Source organism: Phyllostomus hastatus, unplaced genomic scaffold (genome assembly GCF_019186645.2).
Source record: "Phyllostomus hastatus isolate PE091 unplaced genomic scaffold, TTU_PhHast_1.1 phas_scaffold_1066, whole genome shotgun sequence".
NCBI classification, from domain to species: domain Eukaryota; kingdom Metazoa; phylum Chordata; class Mammalia; order Chiroptera; family Phyllostomidae; genus Phyllostomus; species Phyllostomus hastatus.
This window is the reverse complement of record NW_025334004.1, coordinates 24,934,522-24,956,393: the sequence shown is the minus strand read 5'-3', so window position 1 is coordinate 24,956,393 and position 21,872 is coordinate 24,934,522. Positions and strand designations below refer to the sequence as shown.

Here is a 21,872-nt window from a genome sequence, read left to right as displayed (position 1 = left end):
CTTGTGTGTTAGCCGATGGACGTTGGGGAGGGAGCTGAGTACGCGCGCGCGGAGGGTAGGGACGCATCAGCCGGTTTTCAGCAGGAGCTGGGACTTCTGTTTCCTCTCGCCCCGCTGCCTCTGAAAGAAAGCGAGCCGGGGAGGAGGGGATACGGCGATGGGGGGCAGCGATTGGTGGTTTGGGTGGGGAGGACTGGCCGCGGAGCCAGCGAGCTGGCGCAAAGGGGGCGGCGAACTTCCCGGGAGAAGGGGCTCTTTCCGCGCCAGGGCTGCCGAGAGAGCCGCCGCCGCCGCCGCCGAGTGCTTCCACCCCCGGCAGCAGCCGGCTCCGCTCTCAGCGCTCAGAAAGTAACGTTATTTATTTATTTGCTTGCGTTCAGCCTCTTAGGTTGGACCAGATAGACACCCCTTTGGACTTCGGGAGCCTGCGTCTGGCCTCTCCAGCCGCCCTCTGTGGGTGCAGGCGGCTCCGCGGAATATAGGCACACGCACACCCAGTGCCCCCGCCCCGCGCCCAGACACGGGTAGGGGTGGGCCTTCACTCGGGCTCTGGAAAGTACTTCAAGGCGGGAGCAGAAGAGGGCAGAGGGGCAGGGGAAGCTCCAGCCCTCTGGGCCGTCATTTCAGAGCGCGCTCTTCCTTCCAGGTTGGGTCGGACCTGAGCCCCTAGAAGCGGAACCGCCTCCGGCTCTCGCGCCCGCCTGGAGCTGAGTCGCCCGCGGCTGTGGCTGCAGACGGACAGCGGAGTTTCCTCTCGTACTGGATGGAGCTGAACTTTGGGCGGCCTGAGCAGCGCGGCCGCCCAGGGATCACTGCATGCTGAGTTCCCTCGGCGAGAACCGTCTGCAGCTCAGGATTTTTTGGGGGGGGTGGGGACCAACTGCGCTCCGGCACCATGTTCCTGGCGACCCTGTACTTCGTGCTGCCGCTTTTGGGTAAGTCGAGGCTGCCACTGGATTTCTTACCCGCTGAGTCTTCTCTCCGAGTCCTCTTGGCGCAGGGTGCGGTGGGTGTGGGAAGGTGAAGTTTCGTTTTGGGGAAGGGGTCATGAATCCTAAGCACCTCAGCCTGGGGAGGCGGTGTCTGCGCGCACTTGCCCGCAGCTTCGTGCTTGGTTTTTCTTTTCTGTGGTTTTTAATGACCAAGCCTGGCGGAAATAAAGGGGTGCGAGTCCTCCATCCTGCGGAGCAGGCAGACCCCCGTGTGAGTCCCAGGGAGCTCGTGGAGGTGCAGCGTCAGGTGGGGTGTGGGAGAGCATCCGGCCAGAAGACAAACTTGGAAGGGAAAACTTTTTTCCGAGCAGCACCCCCGTGCTCCCCACCGGGCGGGCCGCGGACCAGGGCTCGCCTGCGGTGCGCCCAGAGCCCAGTCCGCCGCGGTTCTCCTCTTCTGGGAGCTCCCCCTGCCCCCCGGCCCCCGGCTTCAGGCGGACCTGGCCGAGCGAGATGCTGGAGCCTCGGGCTCCGGCAGGTCTGCCCTGGGGCTGCGGGGTCGGCGCGCACGGTGGGCCGCGCCAGGTCTCCGGGAAACCCCGAAAAGTCCGTAAACCTCAGGGGCTCGGGAGGGTGGGGTGTGGGGGAGACCAAGGGACAGGAGGTCCCGGGGAAGGAAAATGGACTCGCGGGTGTAATGTGTGTGTGTGTATGTGGGGGGCGCTCCCTGCATAGGTCGCCCCAGGAGCCTAGACAAGCACGCGCCCTTCCGGGGGGCAGGAGCGGCTGGGCATGGGCCAGCCGCACTCACGCTCCTTCCCCTCCACCCGCAGACGTGCTCCTGTCCGCGGAGGTGAGTGGCGGGGACCGCCTGGACTGTGTGAAAGCCAGCGACCAGTGCCTGAAGGAGCAGAGCTGCAGCACCAAGTACCGCACGCTGAGGCAGTGCGTGGCAGGCAAGGAGACCAACTTCAGCCTGACGTCCGGCCTGGAGGCCAAGGACGAGTGCCGCAGCGCCATGGAGGCCCTCAAACAGAAGTCGCTGTACAACTGCCGCTGCAAGCGGGGTATGAAGAAGGAGAAGAACTGCCTGCGCATCTATTGGAGCATGTACCAGAGCCTGCAGGGTACGCGCCCACCGCGCTCGCTCCCCCTCCCGCCCCCGGGGCTGGCTGACCTCATCCTCCACTCGCGTCTCCCCAGCTGCAGAATGAGGACCTTTCATTGGCCCCCAGGGACAGCAGCAGCTGGTGTTTGCCGCCTCCCCAGCTGCGTTGTTGGGCCTGGCTGTTGGAAAACCCATAAGGGAGTAAGGGGGACACCACGAGGCCATGCTGATCTCTTCGAAACCTGGTCAGAGCAGGGAGTAGGAAGCCATTAAAGGCCACCCGAGGAACCGCAACTTCTCTGTAAGGAGAGAGGGCTTCCCAGATTAATACAAAGACTCGCACTGCGCCTGGCCTGGAGTTTCTGCCTTTATTCTGTCCTCCTGTCTCGTCTGACATAAGATAAAGAATTAAGCACTGAAAGTCCAGTAGAATCTATTCTGTCTTTGCCCCCCACCCCCAACCTGACCAAAGGCTGCTGTGGGAAAAACCATTTGTCATCTTAGATTAGCTGAGTCTCAAACCAGCTGGTGCGGTTCAGCCTTGGTTAACACAGAAGTGGCTTGGAGAGGGAAAGGCCCACTTGTCACCACCATCCACTCCCATGGCAGTTTTTTGGTCCTTGGGTGACAGATGTAGGTCTTGCTTGTAAATCTAACACAGACACCCAGTGCATTCATCCCCCACTGAGATTCACACCAAAAAATTTGCAATAAACAGAATTGGCTTATCAGCTGCCACTTCTGCCAGAGCCTCTCCTGAAAACCTGTTTCCAAGACTGACTGTTTAATAGCCAGGGTTCCTGCTCTGTGACCACATGCCCCATCTTGGGAATAAAGGAATGGGGGCTTCATTTGAATCACCTTTCTTCCATTGGCTCCTGGAAGCAAGCTAGGCATGTGATATCCTAGTTTCTTTCTCGCTGATTTCATTCTTTTGCAAAAGTAGGAGAGTTTGCTGGCAGGATCAGGCAGGGTTGTTCTTCAGTGTTTCCATGGCTCTCTGGGGACAGCAAGGACAACAAAGGCAGAGGGGAAGAAAAACAACCAGAAGCCAAAGAGAGGCATTTGAAACGTTTGAAAGTTTCAGCATCTTTCAGCTCCCCAATCGCAACATAATTAGAATTCACTTCCAGTAACAAAAACTGCCTGGAATATGTGTGTGTGTTCCCTCTCCGAGCCCCATCTTTCTTCTGCTTTCAGGAAATGATCTGCTTGAAGATTCCCCGTACGAACCAGTGAACAGCAGGCTGTCTGATATATTCCGCGTGGTCCCCTTCATACCAGGTAAGCAGGTTCGTACTTCCACGCTGGGGCTTTCGCCTGCTTGCAATGCGCTGGCTTGCATTCTCTTTGGCTCTCAGAGAGCGTATGAGGAGCTGAATGGCACAGAGTTTCTGGGAAATTAGAAGTAGGATGATGATAATGAAGAGGCAGGATGCCTAGAGATGATTGTATGACTTGAAAGTAATTCTAAATGAAGTAATGTGGCGTGGTGGTTTGGAAGAGGTTGGAGGGAGGTGACTTGGTTGAATTTTTTTTTCACCTTAAAATGCGATTGGCCAGCTCTTGCAATGGGAGTGCCAGTTCTGTCTGTAGGTGGCAATCGTATTCCCTTCTTGCTACACGCTGTGCACTGTGCTTCCCTGAAACGGGATCTGTTTGAATGATGCCACTTACTTTATGAGATGCCTCAAGATGATCTGAGGTTGTTGAACAGTTTTGGCTTCACTCATTTGTCTGCCTTTGACTTAAAAGATTAAGCTCCACCACGTGATAGCAGTTCTTTTGTTTCTATTTTTTCCTGGGCCGGTGTGTGCAAACGCAAGATAATACATCACTGCTGCCCCGGTGGCTGTTGAAAAAGTAGTCTTGCCTCCCACGGTTTGTTTTGTCTCTCCTTGCAAGCCTGCATTGGGTTGGGAGGGGGACTTAGTTTTAGAATTAAGTTTGTCATAACATCGGCGTTCAGACAGCCACGTAGATAATGAGCAAGGCAGTCATCTCTCCCGGTGATCTTCAGATTCCTGACTGATGTTGTCTTCATTTGTTTACAGTGAAGATGTTTTCTCAAGTCTTTATGGCCGTCACAAATGATACGTTTCTCAGCGGTAGTTATGCGTGGTGGTTAAAGTAGAAGTTGATTCTATGAGATGGTGGTTCGTCACTGGCGAGAGTGTTCGGGTGTTCTAAATGTTACATGTTTTTCTGCAGAGAGCCGCAGAACCAAGGGAGTGTGTAAATACTGAGCTTACGTGTGGGTGGGTTGTAGGTGCATTTATTCATTTCTCCACATGCAGGGAGCACCTACTACGTCCCAGCCATTGAGCTTTTGGCAGCGAGCCTGACAGATGCTGCCCCTGCCCTCGTGGATCTTAGAGGCAGCCAGCAGCGGACATTTATCAAGCCCTTATTATACTATACCAGACACTGTGCTAAAACTTTCACGTCATTAACTTAGGTAATCATCACCAAGTGCTTCTTAGCTATTCTTATTTCCATTTGAGAGACGAGGCGGTTGAGGCGGCGTGAAGTTAGGAAACCAGTCCGAGCATCCAGGCTCCTCGGCGGCGAAACCCGAATTGAAACCCAGATGTGTCTGATTCCAAGATCACACATCTTGTGTGACGTCTGCCCCCGGCTGCTCTGTGTGTGGGCCTCAGCACGGCAGCGTGGAGTCTCCCTGGGAGGTGGTTAGGACGGTGGGAACCTCAGGCGCTGTCCCAGGCCTGCTGAATCAGAATTCACATCTCAGGATCTCTCTGCTTTCCATGCTCATGAAGCTTGAGAAGCACTCCTGCACATTTTTCTGTCTTTCTTTTGGTTCAGAGGGAAAGAGTGTACATGCATATGTGTTCGGGGTTAAGACATAAGGGTACACGTTTAGTATCAGACATTCATTTATGATCCTGAAGAATACCCACAATTTCCATTCCGAACCTCTGCTAATGCTCTCTGTCCCCTTAGCCCAGCCAGGACAAGTGCACGTGACCATCTGGGCTCTCATGCAAGCAGGTCTGCAGGAGCTAGGATCCATGTGCCAGATGGGGTACCAAAATGAACTTGGCCTTCCTAGTGCTTTTGAAGGGCACTGCCTTTTGCCTGCCGCCTGCCCTATGGATGCGTTACTCCTCAGTCTTTGTACAGATGCCCGGAAGGATGCGAACCTCCCGTGGACAGCGAGAGGGAAGAAGTGGGCTAGGAGGAAGGCCCATTTGGGTTTTATTTTCAGAACTGCTATGGGACTTGAACAGACTCATTTTCCCCTCTCTGGATCTCCCTTCTCTTGGTATATGAGGCCATTGGAGTGAGTAATCTCCAGCCCTAACAGTCCGTGATGCGGAGGGAAGACCAGCGTCACCTCCAGAATGCCTCCACTGTGCGCTCGCGTTTGTCTACTCAGTCCTCGCCTTCACACTGCACGCCGAGTGGCGGGGTCATCCTCAGATACCACTGGTTTGTCTGAATGTCTTTGGTGAGGGAGTCCTAGAAATATTTCTGCGTGGACCAGGTTGCACCCATTCATGTTTGGGATCCCTCCCTCAGCCAGGCGTCTTTTCATAGTCGATACGACACCGAGTTTGTGAGACCTGTCCTGTGAGAACCCAGAAGTCATGAGGAATTAATCAGAGCCAAGAAGGCCTTGTCTAGAGCTGCATTTTATATCTCAAGGGCATTGGATTTAGGTTCCAGCGCTAATGAGCTTTGACTTCTGACAGTGACTCCGTGCCTTAAGTGGGTATAGGAAAGCCAGATGGAGCCCTGAGAGGTTTTAAGTCATTGAATAATGCATACGATCCAGTTTGGCAATTGGAGGGTGGAGAGGGGCAGAGGAGCAGGATGATAAATGTTGCTGTGCGTGGTCTGCATCGGCGTTTCTAGAACACGTCTCCTGTCCTCTCTGAGGGAACCAGGACAATCTGCGGGGTACAGATACAGTAGCAGTCAGAGTTTCCATATTTGGATTTCTCTGCCCGGTGCGAGGAGAGTGTTTATTCACGTACATTAAGTGTGAGCCGAACCCTCTCACGGAACGTGACATGTTTGACATCCTCGAGTTTCCATTTTCTTTCGGCTCCTCAAAACCCACAGGCGCCTTTGTCGCTGTTTACTGGATCACACCAGTTAACAGACCATATTGAGGTATCGCGGGGGGGGCCTGGCAGGAACACCGGAGGGAATCAAAATAACGTTGGAGCTAAGAACTGTCACCTGTTCTGAAGCCGGGGTTGCAGACCGGAAATGAAAGGAAGCTGCCCAGCCAGGCAGGAAGTGCGGTGGGAGGTGGGGTGGGGGGGGGGGACCACTCTGGTGGAAACGTGAGAGCCGAAACGTGAGAGCCAGTGCATCTCAGGCACCTTCAAGGGCCCCAGCAGGTACCCTCACTGTGGGCTGGTGCCAGTGTGGTTTTTAGGGGTCTTGGACATGAAGAATGAGGCGGTGCGTGGGAATGCACGAAGGAAAACCTGAGCCAGCGCAAGAGGGTGTTGGAGGAGAGAACACAGGAAAGTGCTTTGGGGACCAGGAGGGGGTGCTGGGAGGCCCAGAGGACAGAGCCACCTCGTGGGGTTTCGCACCTGCGTTTCTGGCAGCCAAGGCTCTCCAGCTCTTGACTCTCCATCCTGCCTGTATTTCCTTCTTTGCAGAAGTTCAAGAAGCAGCAAGAAGTGAATAGTGATTTGAAGGGAAGATGAACTTAGCAATGTCGTTGGACTCTCTGGAGCAGGGAAAACAAAGCAGAGAGGGATTTTGAAAGTAGCGTAGGGAGCCAAGGAAAGCCAGGGAGGGAGGCTTGCATGGATGATATGGGGACCTTGATGGCAGCCAGAGAGAAGGAGGGCTCCGTGGTTTAAAAGTATTGATCGGGAGGTTGGGTTTTGCAGAGGAGAGTCAAGAGATGCCCTACCTTCTTAGAATATAATTGACGTCGCTGGACTTGCGAACAAGAATCAGGCGGATGATCCTGGGGAAAGCGTGGTGTTAGGAATGGAACAGCCTAAGTCTGATTTGGCAGAAGACATGTTCCAGCCCTCCGGCTGCACCATTCTTTTCCTTCCAAGTCCTAGGAGTGGCTTAGACCCTCCCAGGCAGCCTGAGCATCTTGAGATTGGTTCCCAAGTAATGGTTTGCTCAGGATGAGATGCTTCTGAACTCTCTTCTGAGTCTGGTGCCTTTTTTTTCTGAATGATGATGCTTTGAATAATGAGCCATGCTGAGCATTTCCGTTATAATGTACCATTATTTTATGTCACTATTAAGAATTTTTTTCTGAAAACCTTTACATGTTGAAGAAGAGCCTTTTGAGGTCCTCTGATTTCTCATCGAATCATGATGAGAGGAAAGGGTTTGTGAGATATCAGAATCTAGGGGGTGTATAGTGGTCCTTTCCTTTCCATCCAGCTCTCTAAAACAGCTAATTATGTTGTCCCATTATTGGAGAACTCCAATTCCTTTCTTGTTACCTATTCTGGCACGTGGTCCACTCCTTCCAGTCCAGCGGGCCCCTCCACCTCGCCTCTACCCAAGCTCCCTGAGCAATCCATCCCCCAGGTGCTTCCCGTGCATTCGCTTTCTTGTGCCTTTGCCCATGGCGTTGCCTCTCTTTGGGAAGTCTCTGTGAGTCCTTCAAGACCAAGATCAAATTTCATCTCTGGGGGCCAAGCTGTAATTCTCCCTGACAGGCACTTCCACCCAGGACTCTTGCGTGCTGCACTTTGCTCTTGCCTTTATGGCAGCTGTTCATCACAGCATCTCGAGAGGACTCATTTATGCGTCTGTCTCTCCCAGTAGGAAGCCCAGGACTCACAGAGTATTAGGCTGGGTGTCTTCTCAGCGTGGACCATCCTTCCTGGCCCTGAGGGGGTGTCCCATTGACCACAGGTGGTTGAATATTAGAGAAGAGGGGCCTTGAAAAGGGTCTAGGGTGACCCTCTATTTTACAGAATTGAAGCTCAGAGAGGAGAGGCAATTTGGCCAGGCCCGCACTGCTTGAGGGTAGCCTCCAAGACTTTCTCCAGAACATGTCACTGGCTCAGAGGAGGCCAGTGTTGGTGTCTTTCTGTCCTGCATACTCTCTGGACAAACTTGATCCATTCCTGGGACCTTGGTTACCACTTACACCCAGGACTTGGAGTCTTCCGCTCCATTCCTACCTCTTTGGAGCTCTAAACCAGTATTTTCGTCTGAATCCTGGATGCCTCCATCCAGATGTGTGTCTCAGCTATTCCAAACTCGATGTGTCCACAGTGGGTCTCATCTTTATACCTTATAAGATCTTTTCTCCTTATACCTTTTCTTCCCCAGTCTCCAGTCTTATGTAATAGCATTAGCTACCAAAGGTGTAAGCTATGGGGTTATCGTCACCCTCCCTGCCATCGTCATGCCTTTAGCTCGACCCATCATCACGTTCTGCTGATGTTACTTGCTATCTTTCATTGCTGTCCTCTCTCCATCCCCTTCTTATCTCTCAGTTGAACTTTGCACTGGCTTTCTTACTGGCCTCCCTGTGTCCAGTCTCTCCCAGTCCCACCTGGCCTCCTCATTGCCAGGTCTTCTCTTAGCACCTTGGTGCCTGGGCTTCAGTCTTCCTCCCTAGACTCCTCTATTAATTGATCTTCTGTCTCACCCCAGCCACCCTGTATGCAGACAAGCTGGGCTGTCCCAACAGTGCTCTAGCAGCTTCGTGCCCACGCCTTTGGACATGCCGGTGCTGGAGGAAGAACACGTACTCAGGAGTTCCACCTGCCTGGGTGCACCTGAGCCCTGCCACTCAATTTGTCTTGGGCAGGTCTTTGCACTCACTGTGTCTCAGGGTCCTTGGATGTAAAATGTGATGCCGGTAATGCTTACCTTATAGGTTCCTGTGAATTAAGGGTGCAGTATGTACAATGCCTAGCCTAATGCCTGAAACCTACTCGATCCCGACAAATCTCCGTCATCTTTAATGCTGTGCCCAGGCCACGTTAGCTGTTGACTTGCTCCTGACTCCAAGACTTGGGACTCTCTGTAGCAAACCGTATGCCCCGATCTTGGAACGGTGATTCTGTGCCCTAAAAAAGATAGCAGTGCCAAACCCGCAGGAAGGCTGTTCATAAACTTCCTGGGATAAGAAATGAAAAATCGAGCCTTTATATCTAACGGGCCCCGGAGGGAGGTTCTGTCTCTTCATAACCCAGTTTGAGTCTTAACTCTCCTTTGGGGAGAGTCTTCTTTATTGCCGCTCCGAGTTCCCCTGGGCCTCTGGGGCCCCCTCCTTATGCTTTTGGTCAGAGGCAGGTTGGCTGCAGCCGGTGATCAGTGAGGTAGGAGCGCTTCCTGTGCTTAAGGATTCTTGTGATCAGCCTTCCCCTCTCAGCTTGACTGATTCCCATCCTTCCAACCTCTCCCCATAAATCTTCTTCCCAGCGCCCCTCATAGCAGGAAGAATTACTGCTCCCCGGGAAGGGCATGCCTTATGGTGGGGAGACACCTCCATCTGCACAGGCTGTGCTAAGTGCCCCTCCATCCCACTGTTGCAGGCCACCGCTTTTGGTTTGTATTCTCTCTCCAGCCCGTCAGCAATCCGTGCTTACTGTAGAACCATAAGCTATTACAAACAGGTGAAAAAGGAGAATGAGTTTAAATTGCCCACAGTGTCAGCTCCCAAAGACAATCACTATAAACGTGTGGATATGAGCCGTTCACACTTTTTCTTCTATATTGATATATGAATGTGAATGTGTATGTATAAATATACACAAATATGTTTGTCTTTCTCTCTTTTTTTAAACAATAATGGATTCATAGTCTATATACACTTTCTTATTACCTGATGACCCTAGGAATCTGTGTCTTCCTGTGACACTGACCACTTCCTAAAGGCAACTTTGATCATTGTGATTGACTGCCAACCTCAGGAAGTTTCATGAATAAAAAGTAGCAGGTCGTCCCAGTATCTAAGTCCATATAGTGGAGGTTGTGAAGGTAGAAAGAGTCAAATAGTTCGCACGGGACCGTGGGTCCCATTACCAGATGGAGGGAGATAAAACATCGGTGAGTGACAAGGAATTGTATGAACTGAAGAGTGTTACAAGGTGCGTTATTATTTATAGCCAATATGTCTGCCCTTGTCTCTTCTCTTTAGTCCTCCGACGTAGTTCTTTCTGACATCTGTTAGTTTTCTGCTGTTGAAGCTTATTCTTTCCAAAGGTTGCCCTCCTTCCCCCTGCCCTTCACCCCGGATCTGGTATGGAATTCTCGAGAGAAAGTATCACATCAGGATTGTTGGGCCCAAAGGGCACTGGTCCAGGAGTCAGACTTCCGGGTTTCCCCCTCACTAGCCAGGTGACCTTGGGCGGATGTCCACTCTTCCTGAAAGGCATCCTTTTGTAAAAACGGGGCAATGGACAAGAGTCATCTTTAACACACTCCCCTTCCTTTTCTGAGGGCCTGGTGGTTGAATCTTGTATTATTCTGGGACTCACTGTTTTTCTTCTAGCATTTTCTTCATTCCAAAGAAGTGTGTGATTTTGGCATATGTAGTTTTCATATTAATAGCACTCATAAAGGATGATTTATTAAATACATACCTTCCTTGGAACCAGAATTTATTTATAGCATCTCATTTGAATACATGGAAGAAGATAAAACAAAATAAGAAATAAGGACGTGGTGAGCATGGGGACAAGGAAAAGGAGAGGAAGAAAGAGAAAAATGAAGCCAGGAGTGAGTTCAGTAGATGAAACGCATGTCATGAGATTTTTTTTAAACCAATTAAACGTGCGGAAGCGCTGTGTTTGTTTTACAAAAGGATAAATAAAATCACCAGACCCCAGATGCAGTAGGACTTTCAGAGGTCATTCTAGGCCAAGCTCCTGACTTGGCTGGTGAGAAAACAGACAGTTCCATAAATTTCTAAGACAGCGGAACATGAATTGTCTAGGGCAGTGATGATAAGTTAAAATTAGGTGTGCGTTTGTTTTTAAGTGGATATTTGAAACTCTCCACATCCTGGCATTTCCCTACCTGTTCTAAATTGTCCTTTACCTGCTGGAGTCTGTGCCCCCCTTAGAATGCTATCCATTATTTTGACACAGGGCGAGACCCACAGCCGTGGACTTCCGTCACGGGGGTCGTTGCCCATTGTTCTGGAATTGTTTCTAAGGGTTCATTAATACGCCTCTTTAGTTTGGCAACAGAAACTGGTGGTAGGGATGTTAACTTTCATCTCTTTTGGCCCCCTTCACAGCTGCCTGCAAGGGACACTGAGAAATTAGTTGTTGCTTTAAGCCCCTGCCCCCAGCCCGGAGATTAAAGAAAAAAAAAATTCATCCTTTATCTGGAAATTTTGTTAAAGAAGCTAACCACTTCCTGTAATTTAGAGACTCACTGGCTGGGTCAGTGATGAAAACGAATGGGTGATTTGCATAAGGGGCTAATTTATTATGTCCCCCGGGTATTTCTTTCATCTCTCCTTCCTTTCTAATTAATGTTGTAAGAGGGCTTATCACCATATCAGAAATGAGGGGTGAAAGCAGCTATTGTTAACCTTTATTCTTACGACTTTTTATCTCCTGTGATCTTTTAACCGTGTTCATATCCAGGGACTCTGTGGATAGGGCTGGGATTGTGCGTGGAGGGATTTTAGGGGTGTGCTGTTTTACGATCTTTATTCAAAAATAAAAAATGACTCAGGATAGGTCTCCAGCCACAGGGGGGTTTGTAAAACCTACAGAAGGATACAACTGCGATGCAGAATTATTTCGAAACTCGAGCCCTCTGAACATCTAGATACACGTGTATACACACCGAGATAGAGATGTATTTGTGTAGACGCCTGCTCACGTGTGTGTGTGTTTTATAGTGTGTGAGTGTGTATGTCTCTGTTAGTCAATGTTTTGCCTCTAAAAGATCTCCCTTGTCACGTGTTTCAGTTGGTTCTGGCTGTGACAAAGGCAGCTGTGTGTGACACAGCTGAGGAAAGGCAAGAGAACAAGCAATTTCTTCGAAAATCAATTGCAATTTACTCCTACTAAATTGGCCCAAGGTCCACCCCGTCCAAGCATTAGCATATGACAGACTTTTAATCATTGGTCAAATGGCCTATTTTTGGTGAAACCGCAGTTCCCTCTGGGACCTTGCCTGTCAGTCCCTGAGCTCCGCACTCTCCAAACCTGCACTCTCTTTAAAAAGGGGAGGTGAGTACAGGGAGAGGAACACCCCAGGGAGCCCCCGCTGAGTGCCCTGCCCTGGGCAGCCTGTTCGTAGGCATTATTTTTGGTCCCCAGCCACCGCTAAAAGCTAGGAATTCTCTCTGGTTTCTGAGGAGGAAACCTGAGCTCAGAGAGGTTGAGGAACTTTTTCTGGGCCACGCAGCTGGTGAGTGGAAGAATTCGGATTCACCTTTTGTTCCTGCCTCTCTAAAGCCTGTGCTCTTTCTCCTGTTGCAAGATGAAATTTTAAGCACAGACCTGGCTCTTTTATTAAGGAGGAAGTATCGAGTCCCCTCTCTCCCTCCTTCATTCCTATTTCTTCCCCCTTATGTTCCACCTAAATCACTGTTTGACGAAGGGCCTTTGAAGTTGAAAGACGCCAATATTTATTATTTTAATATTTACCCCTGCATTTCGATGCCTTCCTTATTGACAACCGAAATCCAGAGCACGCACGCTATTAAAACCACTCCTGTGGAACTGCAGAAATATTAAGCAAAGAAGCAATTTCTGGATTGTATCTTTTTTTCATTTCCTTGTGAGATGGCAGGCTTCTAAAGTAGAGCAAAGTGCCTAAGGGCATTTTTTCGGTCATGTTGTCATATAAATAGCATTACACAGTGGTAGAGTAAGGGATACATAGTTTAGTTCCACTGTAAGGTGACCCAGTCCGCTATTCATTTGTCTTCCACCGCGCTGCCACCACTTCCGTTTGCGGCCCCTCTGGAAGGTCTGAGAAGGGCCGCGCTGACCGAGAGTTCTGGTGCCCTTTGCACATTATGGTTTTGTGTACAGTTAATAATGTATGAAAATAAGTATCGATTACATTCTTTGTAGGAACCGGCCAGCAGCTTTCTTAAAGCCCATGTTTATGAAATGTTTCATCGATCTCTGTTCTCTGAGTTTCAAATAAACTCTTGAAGAAGATACCGGGAGATGAGTGAATCCCAGAGAGCCCTTGATGGGGCCCCATTATTTCTCGGATGAGAAATGGCAAGTGGCGTTTGAGTGGAAAAAGGAGTGAGCAGGCTGAAACTCAACATACTCCCGAGTGCAGAGGACTACACTCTCTGTGAGACCACGAGAGAAACAAAGCAATGATGAAACAGCGGTGGGAAGCAATGGGCTAGGTGTGTCACAGGCAGTAACTTGAGCTGTCCTTGTGAGTAGTGGGTACTCTTAGCCCCACTTGATGGATAAGGAAACCGAGGTTCAGCTAAGAACCCGCTCACGGGAACTGGAGGGGCACATTCTCATGCGGGAAAGCTGGCTCCAGAGCCCGTGCTGTGGCGGTGTTCACGCGGGTGTCTCGGGACAGAGCCCTTGACAGTAAAGTGCTCCAAGTAGTTGAAGGATTACTGAGCATTTACTGAGTGATACATGTTAATATATACATGTATATGTATGTATGTACTCATATATCATAAATCACATATATGTGCATTTATTTTAGAATGAATAAAACAACCGGTCAGTTTCTCTGATCTCTATCAGTTTTCAGCATTCAATGTGATGGAATAACTTCTCTGCCAGATTCGCCCATCAGATACTTGTTGAGAGCTATGAGATCAGTGCGAAACCTAGGCGACGCGGGTAGGCAGGACCTTACCGTTGCTTTCTCAGAGCTCTCTTTCTGGTTTAGGGATAGGTATAAACAAATTATGATGCAATGCGGGAGGTGAACGGGTGGAACTCTCGCGGGCTCAGATGCCGCCCCGAGGAGGGAATGACCGCCTGGATGGACTTGTGGGTCAGAGAAGGCTTGCCGAAGGGGACTTGGAGCTGGGTTTTGGGGAATGGGTAGGAGTTTGGTACACAAGGATGAAGAGGGGGGCATTTCGGGCAGGCAGAGGCTGCAGTGTGAGCACAGACACACTGTGCGTGGCAGGAGAAGAGCCGGGCGGAGAGGCAGGTCTGCCCACCTCAGGGCGCAGCCTGTGGCTCAGCACAACCAGGGAAGGATGCTGGTTAATTTACCTCAGCATTGCGGGGATTTTTTCGGTTGACTCATATGAAACTGACATTTTTGAAGGTCAACGGGGTAGACAAGCGGAAATTTCGTATGGCTCAACTTAATGTAGTTTTGTGCCATACGTGTGTATGCAGCACCCCTGGATGCTTCTGGACCAGAGATGGCCTGGTGAGGCGATGAGCAACTTCTCAACACAGACGGTACATTCTGGGGAAATAGAAATGAGGCTATTTGCCTCTGCTCCTGGTGGCCTTAGAGCAAGTGTGGGTCAAGTTCAAGTTCTCTCCCCGAGTTACCTTCTTCTGGGATGAGGAATGTACCAGGATTCAAGATGCAAAGACCAGGTGTCCAAAGCCCCCCATTTAGGTGCCGGGAGTCATGGAGGAGGCCTGGGGCTCCCAGGATGGCCCTGAGCAGGTGGGTGGGCACAGGTAAAGCTGGTGCCAGCAGGAATGAGTGCAGGAAGCAGGGTGGTCTAGAGCCAAGCCATGAAGGGTCTTAAGGCTAGTGGTAGGAGGAAGGCATTTTCGAGTGCGGTGAGGAGAAAGGGTGTCATGGAAAATTGCTCACGGGGCCCTTTAGACATTGAGTGACCCGCTGGGTGAAAGGGGGCCGCCCCTGGTGGGCGGCCTTGGCTCCCCACCTGCCTTCCTGCACTGCCCCACCCCCACCCCCAGTGCTGCCCTCCGTCCTGGCCTCAGGATGGCCTTCCACATTTTGATCCGAGGACAGTGGCTCAGGCAAGTGGGAGCGGTCCCCCAGGCCAGCGCTTCCTCCTGGCTGTGGGGGATGGCCCTGCCCAGCCTCTCTGTGGACCTGGCGCGCGGCGGACTTGAAGTACGGGCTTGTTTCTTCGTTTATTTCCTACATTCCCTGTAGTTCTTCTAGCTCCCCAGTCCTATGTCTCTCCTGGCAGTTTTGCCCGCCAAGTTTTCAACTCGCTTCAGAACATTTTGCAAGAGAGTGTCTGAATCAAAACGGCAAGATTCTAAACGCAGGCGGTTGTCTTAATTGAAAGAGATGCCCGCTGACCCCAGGGCGCGCCGGCCAGGGAAGGATGAGGAGGGCGGCAGTGGGACAGTAATTACCGCAAGTCCCAGAGCTGCTTCTAAGAAGTCACTGAACCTTCTCTTTGTGCCCTTCCTGGAGTCCGGGGTGTGTTTATGACATTGTGTTAATGACATTGTGGGGGTGGGGGTGGGAAGAGGAGGGGCTGCCCTTTCTGTGTGCAGCTGATCTTGGGTAGGAAGGCACCCAGAGCCAGGCGACGCCCTCCTTCATCAAGAACCACTGGGCAGACCACGTGCGTTCATTCCAGAGGTTGGGGTGGGGCCGGGGAGGGGCAGGGCACGAGGGCCTGATGAGCCTAGGAAATCGTGGTAAACAGCAAATCTTGGGCGTTAAACACACCCAGATTTGAATTCCACATTCCTGCACTTAAATCAGCTGTGTGACCACGGTAAATAGTTCCTCTGTTGTGGGTCCTCTCTCTATAAGTGGGGATAATACTGCTGTCCCGTCCACAAGTTCATGGTGGTAACGCTTAGAAAGAGCACTTAAAAATGCACAGCAAATGGTAGGTGACTGCCGGTTTCCTCCTTTTATAAATGCCCGAACTTCCTTCTTCATCCTCTCCCAACTTCTCAGCATGAAATAGAAATAGAAGATTATTTAGGTGGATGTAGGTCTCTTCTGCTGAGAGAGAAGCAGAGAGAGAGAGAGAGAGGTATGACGGGATGATGGAGAACAAGGAAAAGACAGAGTGAAAGCCATGGAGGGAGGGAGAGGGCAGGGGAAGAGACCAAGGGGACTTGGATGCCAGGAAGCAAGCTCTGGAGGGAGGTGGCAGAGAGTGGGGTGCAGGGGTACAGGGAGAGGACTCCAGGTGAGCCCCGGAACCTCGGTGGGAAAGGAAAGGATATTCACCCGGCACAGAGAATTGATATTGGATGTGCTGGCCCCGTGCTGAGAAGCTGTGAATATGAGGAAAACCTAGTGTTTTTCGTTGCTGATTATTCATTCTCAAGAATGTTGCATTAAATTTTGTTTACTCCCCCCCAAAAGAGTGATGTTTGCAAACAAAGTAGAAACAGTAGAAGCATTGTTTTCTATTAGCAGTGTAAGGTTCACTGACTAGGAGTATTTGCTCGTTCTTGTCTTCCAAATTGTAATTTTAAAAGATGAGGCATTTCATATTCAGGAGTTTCCTTTGTCTGCAATAAATTATTCATTTCTACCCGGTTTCAGAAACAATGAACATAATACTTAATGCATCACAATTAAGCGGGTGTAGCTTCATATAAAATTATGTTCTGTGCATTTTGATGGCACACAGAGCACTAGATCCTATATCTTGTCGACATTTGTTCCTCATAAGCAAAACACACAGAAGTAGAGACTCCGAAATGTGTTTTCTCTCCTCTCGCGGAGAAGGAGGGGTAACTCGAGACCCGCGCAGCCTCGTTTTTGAGATTCCACAGCTGTTGGTGGCTCTGTCACCGCAGAGAAAGTGAACTGACTGCTACTATGTTGTGCATGGGGTCAGGTGAGGGTCAGAATTCTTGAGCATTACCCGTTCATCCCAGTCCCCTTTGTCTGGGTTTGAGATTCCTCCAGAATCCTCTCTTAGCAGGAGGGCTGGGTATGGAAATGACCTCCTTAGGGGTTTGGTGGCAGCTGCTTCCTAAGTGCTGGCTGGTTGGTCCATATATACCTTCACCAAAGATCTGGCTCTTAGAAATGCCCTTCTTGGGATAAGATTCCTCAGGAAAATAGGCGTAACCAGCAAGGCTCAAGATTTCCATGGAAAGACTCGTCAGGCCTGGAGGTTCAGCTGAGATGGTCCCCAGGAGCTCAAGTCCCAGCTGTGGGGTCCGTGTCGAAGCCAGAGGACAATTGCGAGAACATTAATTGTGGCACGCCTGCGGGGTGCCCAGCAGTAGGTAGGAGAGGCCTTCCTTGGTTATTTCATTTAATCATCACAAAAGGCCCAAGGGTTTGCCTAGCATTGGGTGGGTGGGAACTATTCACATTTTACATAAAAGGGCACCAGAGCTCAGAGAAATCCAGTGACTAGCCTAAGGCGACACCGCTCCTCTCTGGAAGATTCTGAATTCCAGCCAAGTTGGTCTGACTCAAGTGACCTAGTTTCTTGCATGCTGTTCTGCTCGTTGCTTTTTTTGATTGTTAGGTCAAGAACAAAAGCAACCAAATGCTTTTGTTTCTCGGCCCTCTCTGGTTTAAGCACTGTTTTGTATTTTAACGAGAAACAGTGACATCTTTCTCACACTTGGGAAGCTTAGGAAGAAGGCCAAGGACCTCGCCAGTTCTCCCGCATGCTTCCCTGCTGGGGACCCTGGTTTCGCTTGCAGAGGGCCTGCCCTGCCTGGCTGGGTGACAGGAGCCCCCCAAGGATGCGGGCCGTCTCACGGTCTCTGCTTCCACCTGCGTGCCCGCCCACACCTCTGGGGTTTCTGGGAGCCCCTTGCTCTGACCAGTGTTTCCTGTGTGGGGTTCAGTCTTTGCAGTCTCTATTTGAGGAGCCCTCTTTTAGATCTGTCCACCCAGCTGCCTGCTGGACAGTTCCATCGCGTTCTCTTGGCTGTATCTCAGTCACATTCCATGTTGACTTCACCTTCTCTCTTAAACCTGAGGGAATAGGAGTGTTAGAATCTTGGGGAAGTATTTAAAAATTTTTTATTGATTGATTTGAGAGAGAGAGAGAGAGGGGGAGAGAGATCGATCTGTTTTTCCACCCTTTTATGGCATTCATTGGTCGATTTTGCATGTGCACTGACTGGGGATCGAACCCACAACCCCTGGTGTATTGGGACGACGTTCCAGCCAACCGTGCTACCTGGCATCGGGGAGGTGTTTTCATCTCTCTTTGGGTGGGCGGTTAGGAGGAGTGCTGTGGTGGAAGGGATGTGGAGTCAGACCTGGGTTTGTAGCCTGACTTCATCGCTCCACAACGTAGGCACCTTAGTGAACTGCTTGAGGCCTCCGCTCCCTGATTTGTCAAACGTGGGCAGCATCTCCTCTGTGAGGTCGTTGTGAGGGTCGGATCCGAGTGGTAGGCAACACGTTTGACTGTGTCCCAGCTGTGTGCCTCCTCGTTACCAGCTATGGTCCTGCCTCACGGTCACTGAGCTCCCCAAACAGCCCCGCAGCCCAGCGGGCCGAGGCCCCCTGAATGCGGGGCTGGTCAGCGACCTGCCCCTCCATCCCTCGCCTTTCACTGAGAGAGAGCACAGCCTATACAGGTAGACAGACCTTCCGGAAAGGGCCCTTCAGCGGGTCCTGGGGCTGCTCCCGCTGCAGGCGCACCATGGGGACTGGGGGAGGTGAGTGCTTGTGGGGTCACATGAGTGTCCTAAGGGGAATGGAGCCTTTTCCTGTCCAGAGCAAACGGAGCACTCCGCTGTGAGCCAGCCAGGGCCAGCCAGTCGTCGGTGTAGACATAAAGCACGTGTGGAGTGTTGTTTAGAAACTTTAAAATAGAAAAATTTACACTCAGCTGTTTTATATTTGATCATTGTAAAAAAAAAAAGAAGAAAGAAAAGGTCCCCTTTTGTGTTTTCATTTCCTCTGAGGCACTTTTTATAACAAGGGAGCCACCAAAGCAGTGGCCCCCGTGACCTGTCCCTCCATGTACCTTCTCCTCTCTGAGTCAGCCTTCATCGGGGTCCCCCTTTCAGTTCGGCGCAGCTCCCCTGTCCCGGCGAACCTGGCGGTTTTGCTCCACACGCCCTGACCGTGGGCCTGGCCCCACCACTGGGGTCTCCGTGTGCTGGATGGGGTGCTGCGGTTGGCGGACTGCCTCCTCCCCAGCTCCCAGGAGTAAAGGAATTCTGTGGACGGAGGAGGTGTTAAACCCACCAGAGGACTGGCCTTGGGGGCCTGAGGGATTCTGTGTGTGTCCCACACTTGGGCTTGAGCCTCTGAACGTCCCATTAAATAAGTTACTTTCCTTGGCTAGACCCTTCAGTTCCTCTCTGGGAAAGCAGACTGTGTATTAGGTCACCCCAGTGGTTCTAACCAGCGACATCATGCATTTGTGTCCTGTTGCCCAGAGCGGAAGGTGCATGTCGCTCTGCTAGCTCTCCCCGCCCCCACCCCAGATGTGCTGTTAAAGCCAACAGGTGGTTTGGGACGGCAGTGAGTACCCTGAAGAAGCCAGATCAGTGTGCCAGCAAGTACAGGGTAGAGGGAGACTCGGTTACACAGGGAAGTCAAGAGGGTCTCTCTGAAGAGGTGGCCTTGCCCTGAGACCTACGTGACAAGGAAGAGCTGGTCATCTTGAGCACAGCCGAGGTGCATTGTTAGAGGATCCCAGAGGCCCCCAGGTGGGCAAAAGCCTGGTTCAGGCTCTGCAACAGGGTGGCCAGTTGGCTGGAGCCTACACTTTTTTTTATCAGCGATGATCTCTTTCTGCTGCCCTGGGCAGCGGGCCAGTGATGAGGGCAAGGCCATCACCAGGGATCAGGACGGAGCTGTGACTGGGGGTCATGGGGCCACTACCAGGCTTCAGGGCCACGGTCCCTGCTCTAGGGGACTCATGCCCCTTACCCAGCAAGCAGCCATGGCTGCATGTCACGGCTCTAGAATTCTGAAAAGACCAGCAAAAGAGCTGTCTCTAAACCAGAGACTCTGCCTTTGAGTGTGGCTGCAGTGCCAAACTTGGTCCTCTTGCCCTTCTAACGCATGCTTTGAAAATGTAATTCTTAAATGATAGTTCTCTTTTAGGGCCGGGTTTATATTTTCTATTGATTTGTCTCCTTTTGAAAAAAGGAAAGGAAACAACAAAAAGGAAAGTAACTACAGAACATTGGAGAAACGGTCTTTTATGACCTCCGAGGCCAGGCCCTTGGATGATGGATCGATGACAGAATTAAAGACCAGACTGGTCTAGGGACTTGCAAGGGGACACACTGCTCCTGGAGGTCGTCCCATGCTCTGTCCTCTCCTCGGTGGACACGAGCAGCGTGCCCAAGTAGGAAGGCCCAAATGACGGGAGATTCAAAAGCTTGAAGCTTCTGTCCCTACAGGCATCCGAACTGTCCTCGGAAGAAGAAGAGTTAAATAATCTGCTCCCTGCACACTCCTCTGGCCTCACCTCGTTCCCTTCTCCCCTGGAAGGCTCACAGGTTCTTAAGCCACTCTGCCTTGATTCTGCCCCTCCAACGCATCAGCTCGTTCTGTCTCAGAGCCTTTGCTCTTGCTCCCCCCATTCTCTGGAATGTTCTTCTCTGTCATCTTCACTTGGCTGACTCCTCCCTGTCATTTTCAACCCAGAGGTCCTCCATAACCTCCCACCTAGATATTTCCTCCTCCTCCTTCCTCAGTCTTTATTACATCTCATTATTTCATTCTCTGCACAGGACTTAACACGATCCAGAGTAAGTTGTTGTTTTACTTGTTCCCTCACTTCTCTTGCTACTGGATTCAGTTGCCTAAAACAAGGACCTCATCCGGCTCCCTCACTTCTCTGTCCCCAGTCCTAGAGAGCCATACAGTAGGCGCTTAGCGAATATTTGTTGTACGCGTAAGTGAGTGAGTGAGAGTGCAGTGAGCCAGGCGGACAAACACAGGTTAGTAAGTACTTACTTGGTGCCCAGCATTTCGGTGAGATGGGACAGACGTGTGCAAGACCGTGCTGATGAGAGCTTCCAGTCTTGGTAGGAGAGCTGTCATTCGGACTTTCTGTTTTGCAAATGACAGAAAACTTACCCCTTGCATAGGTAGGCATCTATGATAGGCATAGATGAGAAAGAGAATGGTTAGTTCTTGGGACTCGTACATTGTCTGGAGCTAGAGTGGGTTTCTAGCTCGGTGACCCAGAACACGACTTCTTGACCCCCAGCTCTTGGGCCTGCCCTTTGTGCTGAGGTATCCCCTCCAGGGCCCACAGAGGGACGTCTTCCAGCAGCTCCGCGCTCCTCCCTCATGGTCACAAAAAGGCCTCCGCATTCGCAGACCTCGAGGCCTTGCCTACACCATCCCTGGCTAGGTATCTGGGGATAAAACGGTGAATAAAGTCCGATTGGCCCTGTTTTCACGGATATGGTCTTGCAGGGAAGAGAGACCCGAATATACAGAAAAGTTCAAGTGTCAAAAGTGCTCTGTAGGAGTGGCAGAGGGTGCCGTATGAGCTCCTGTAACAGGGAGACTTGGTCCAGTGGGAGGAGCGAGGCCGGTGGTGTGAGGGGGCAGGTGGTGAAGGAGGTCAGTGTGAGTGGAGCCTGGAGAGGCGTCTTGGGCTGCTTAGGACTCAGCCGGAGGCCAGGCCAGCCCTCGGCTGTGCGCCTCCACATCGGAATGAACCGGGGTGGGAGCCGCGGGGCCTGCGTGCTTTTCTCAGCCCGTTGTCGTCATTGTCACATTTGAGAAGGACCAACTGCACTCATCTGGGAAAAGAGGCCATGGGAGCACAAGTGCCCGCAGACCAGGGATTTAACTCGCTTGCTTTTCGATGACAGCCCCATTCTTTCTGGCCTACCCCTGAACCCCTCCGGCCTCAGTTTCCTCCACCGTGGACTGGGGTCGTGTCCATAACTGCCCTCGGTGCTTTAGAGACTTGTTGGCAGGCTTGCATGAAATGACCCGTGGCAAACTGCTTTCTGAACTTGGCAGTTCAAGTTGCTTTTGGTGGTTTTGATTTTCTTCAACTGTAG

General features: G+C 51.2%; 1 protein-coding gene across 3 annotated transcripts in view; it reads left to right on the top strand.

The window, feature by feature from the left end:
- The first annotated feature begins 239 nt into the window (after positions 1-239).
- The window catches only part of GFRA1 (GDNF family receptor alpha 1), a 226,155-nt gene continuing 204,522 nt past the window's right edge, over positions 240-21,872 (top strand). For 2 of the 3 annotated variants that reach the window (XM_045854235.1, XM_045854234.1), the window contains exons 1-3: positions 590-935; positions 1,766-2,059; positions 3,241-3,324. In XM_045854235.1, the coding sequence (XP_045710191.1) occupies positions 896-935; positions 1,766-2,059; positions 3,241-3,324 (418 nt within the window). In that variant the 5' untranslated portion in view covers positions 590-895. Of the gene's footprint in view, positions 349-589; positions 936-1,765; positions 2,060-3,240; positions 3,325-21,872 lie in introns of those variants that run through there. The other variant, XM_045854233.1, reaches the window with a different exon arrangement.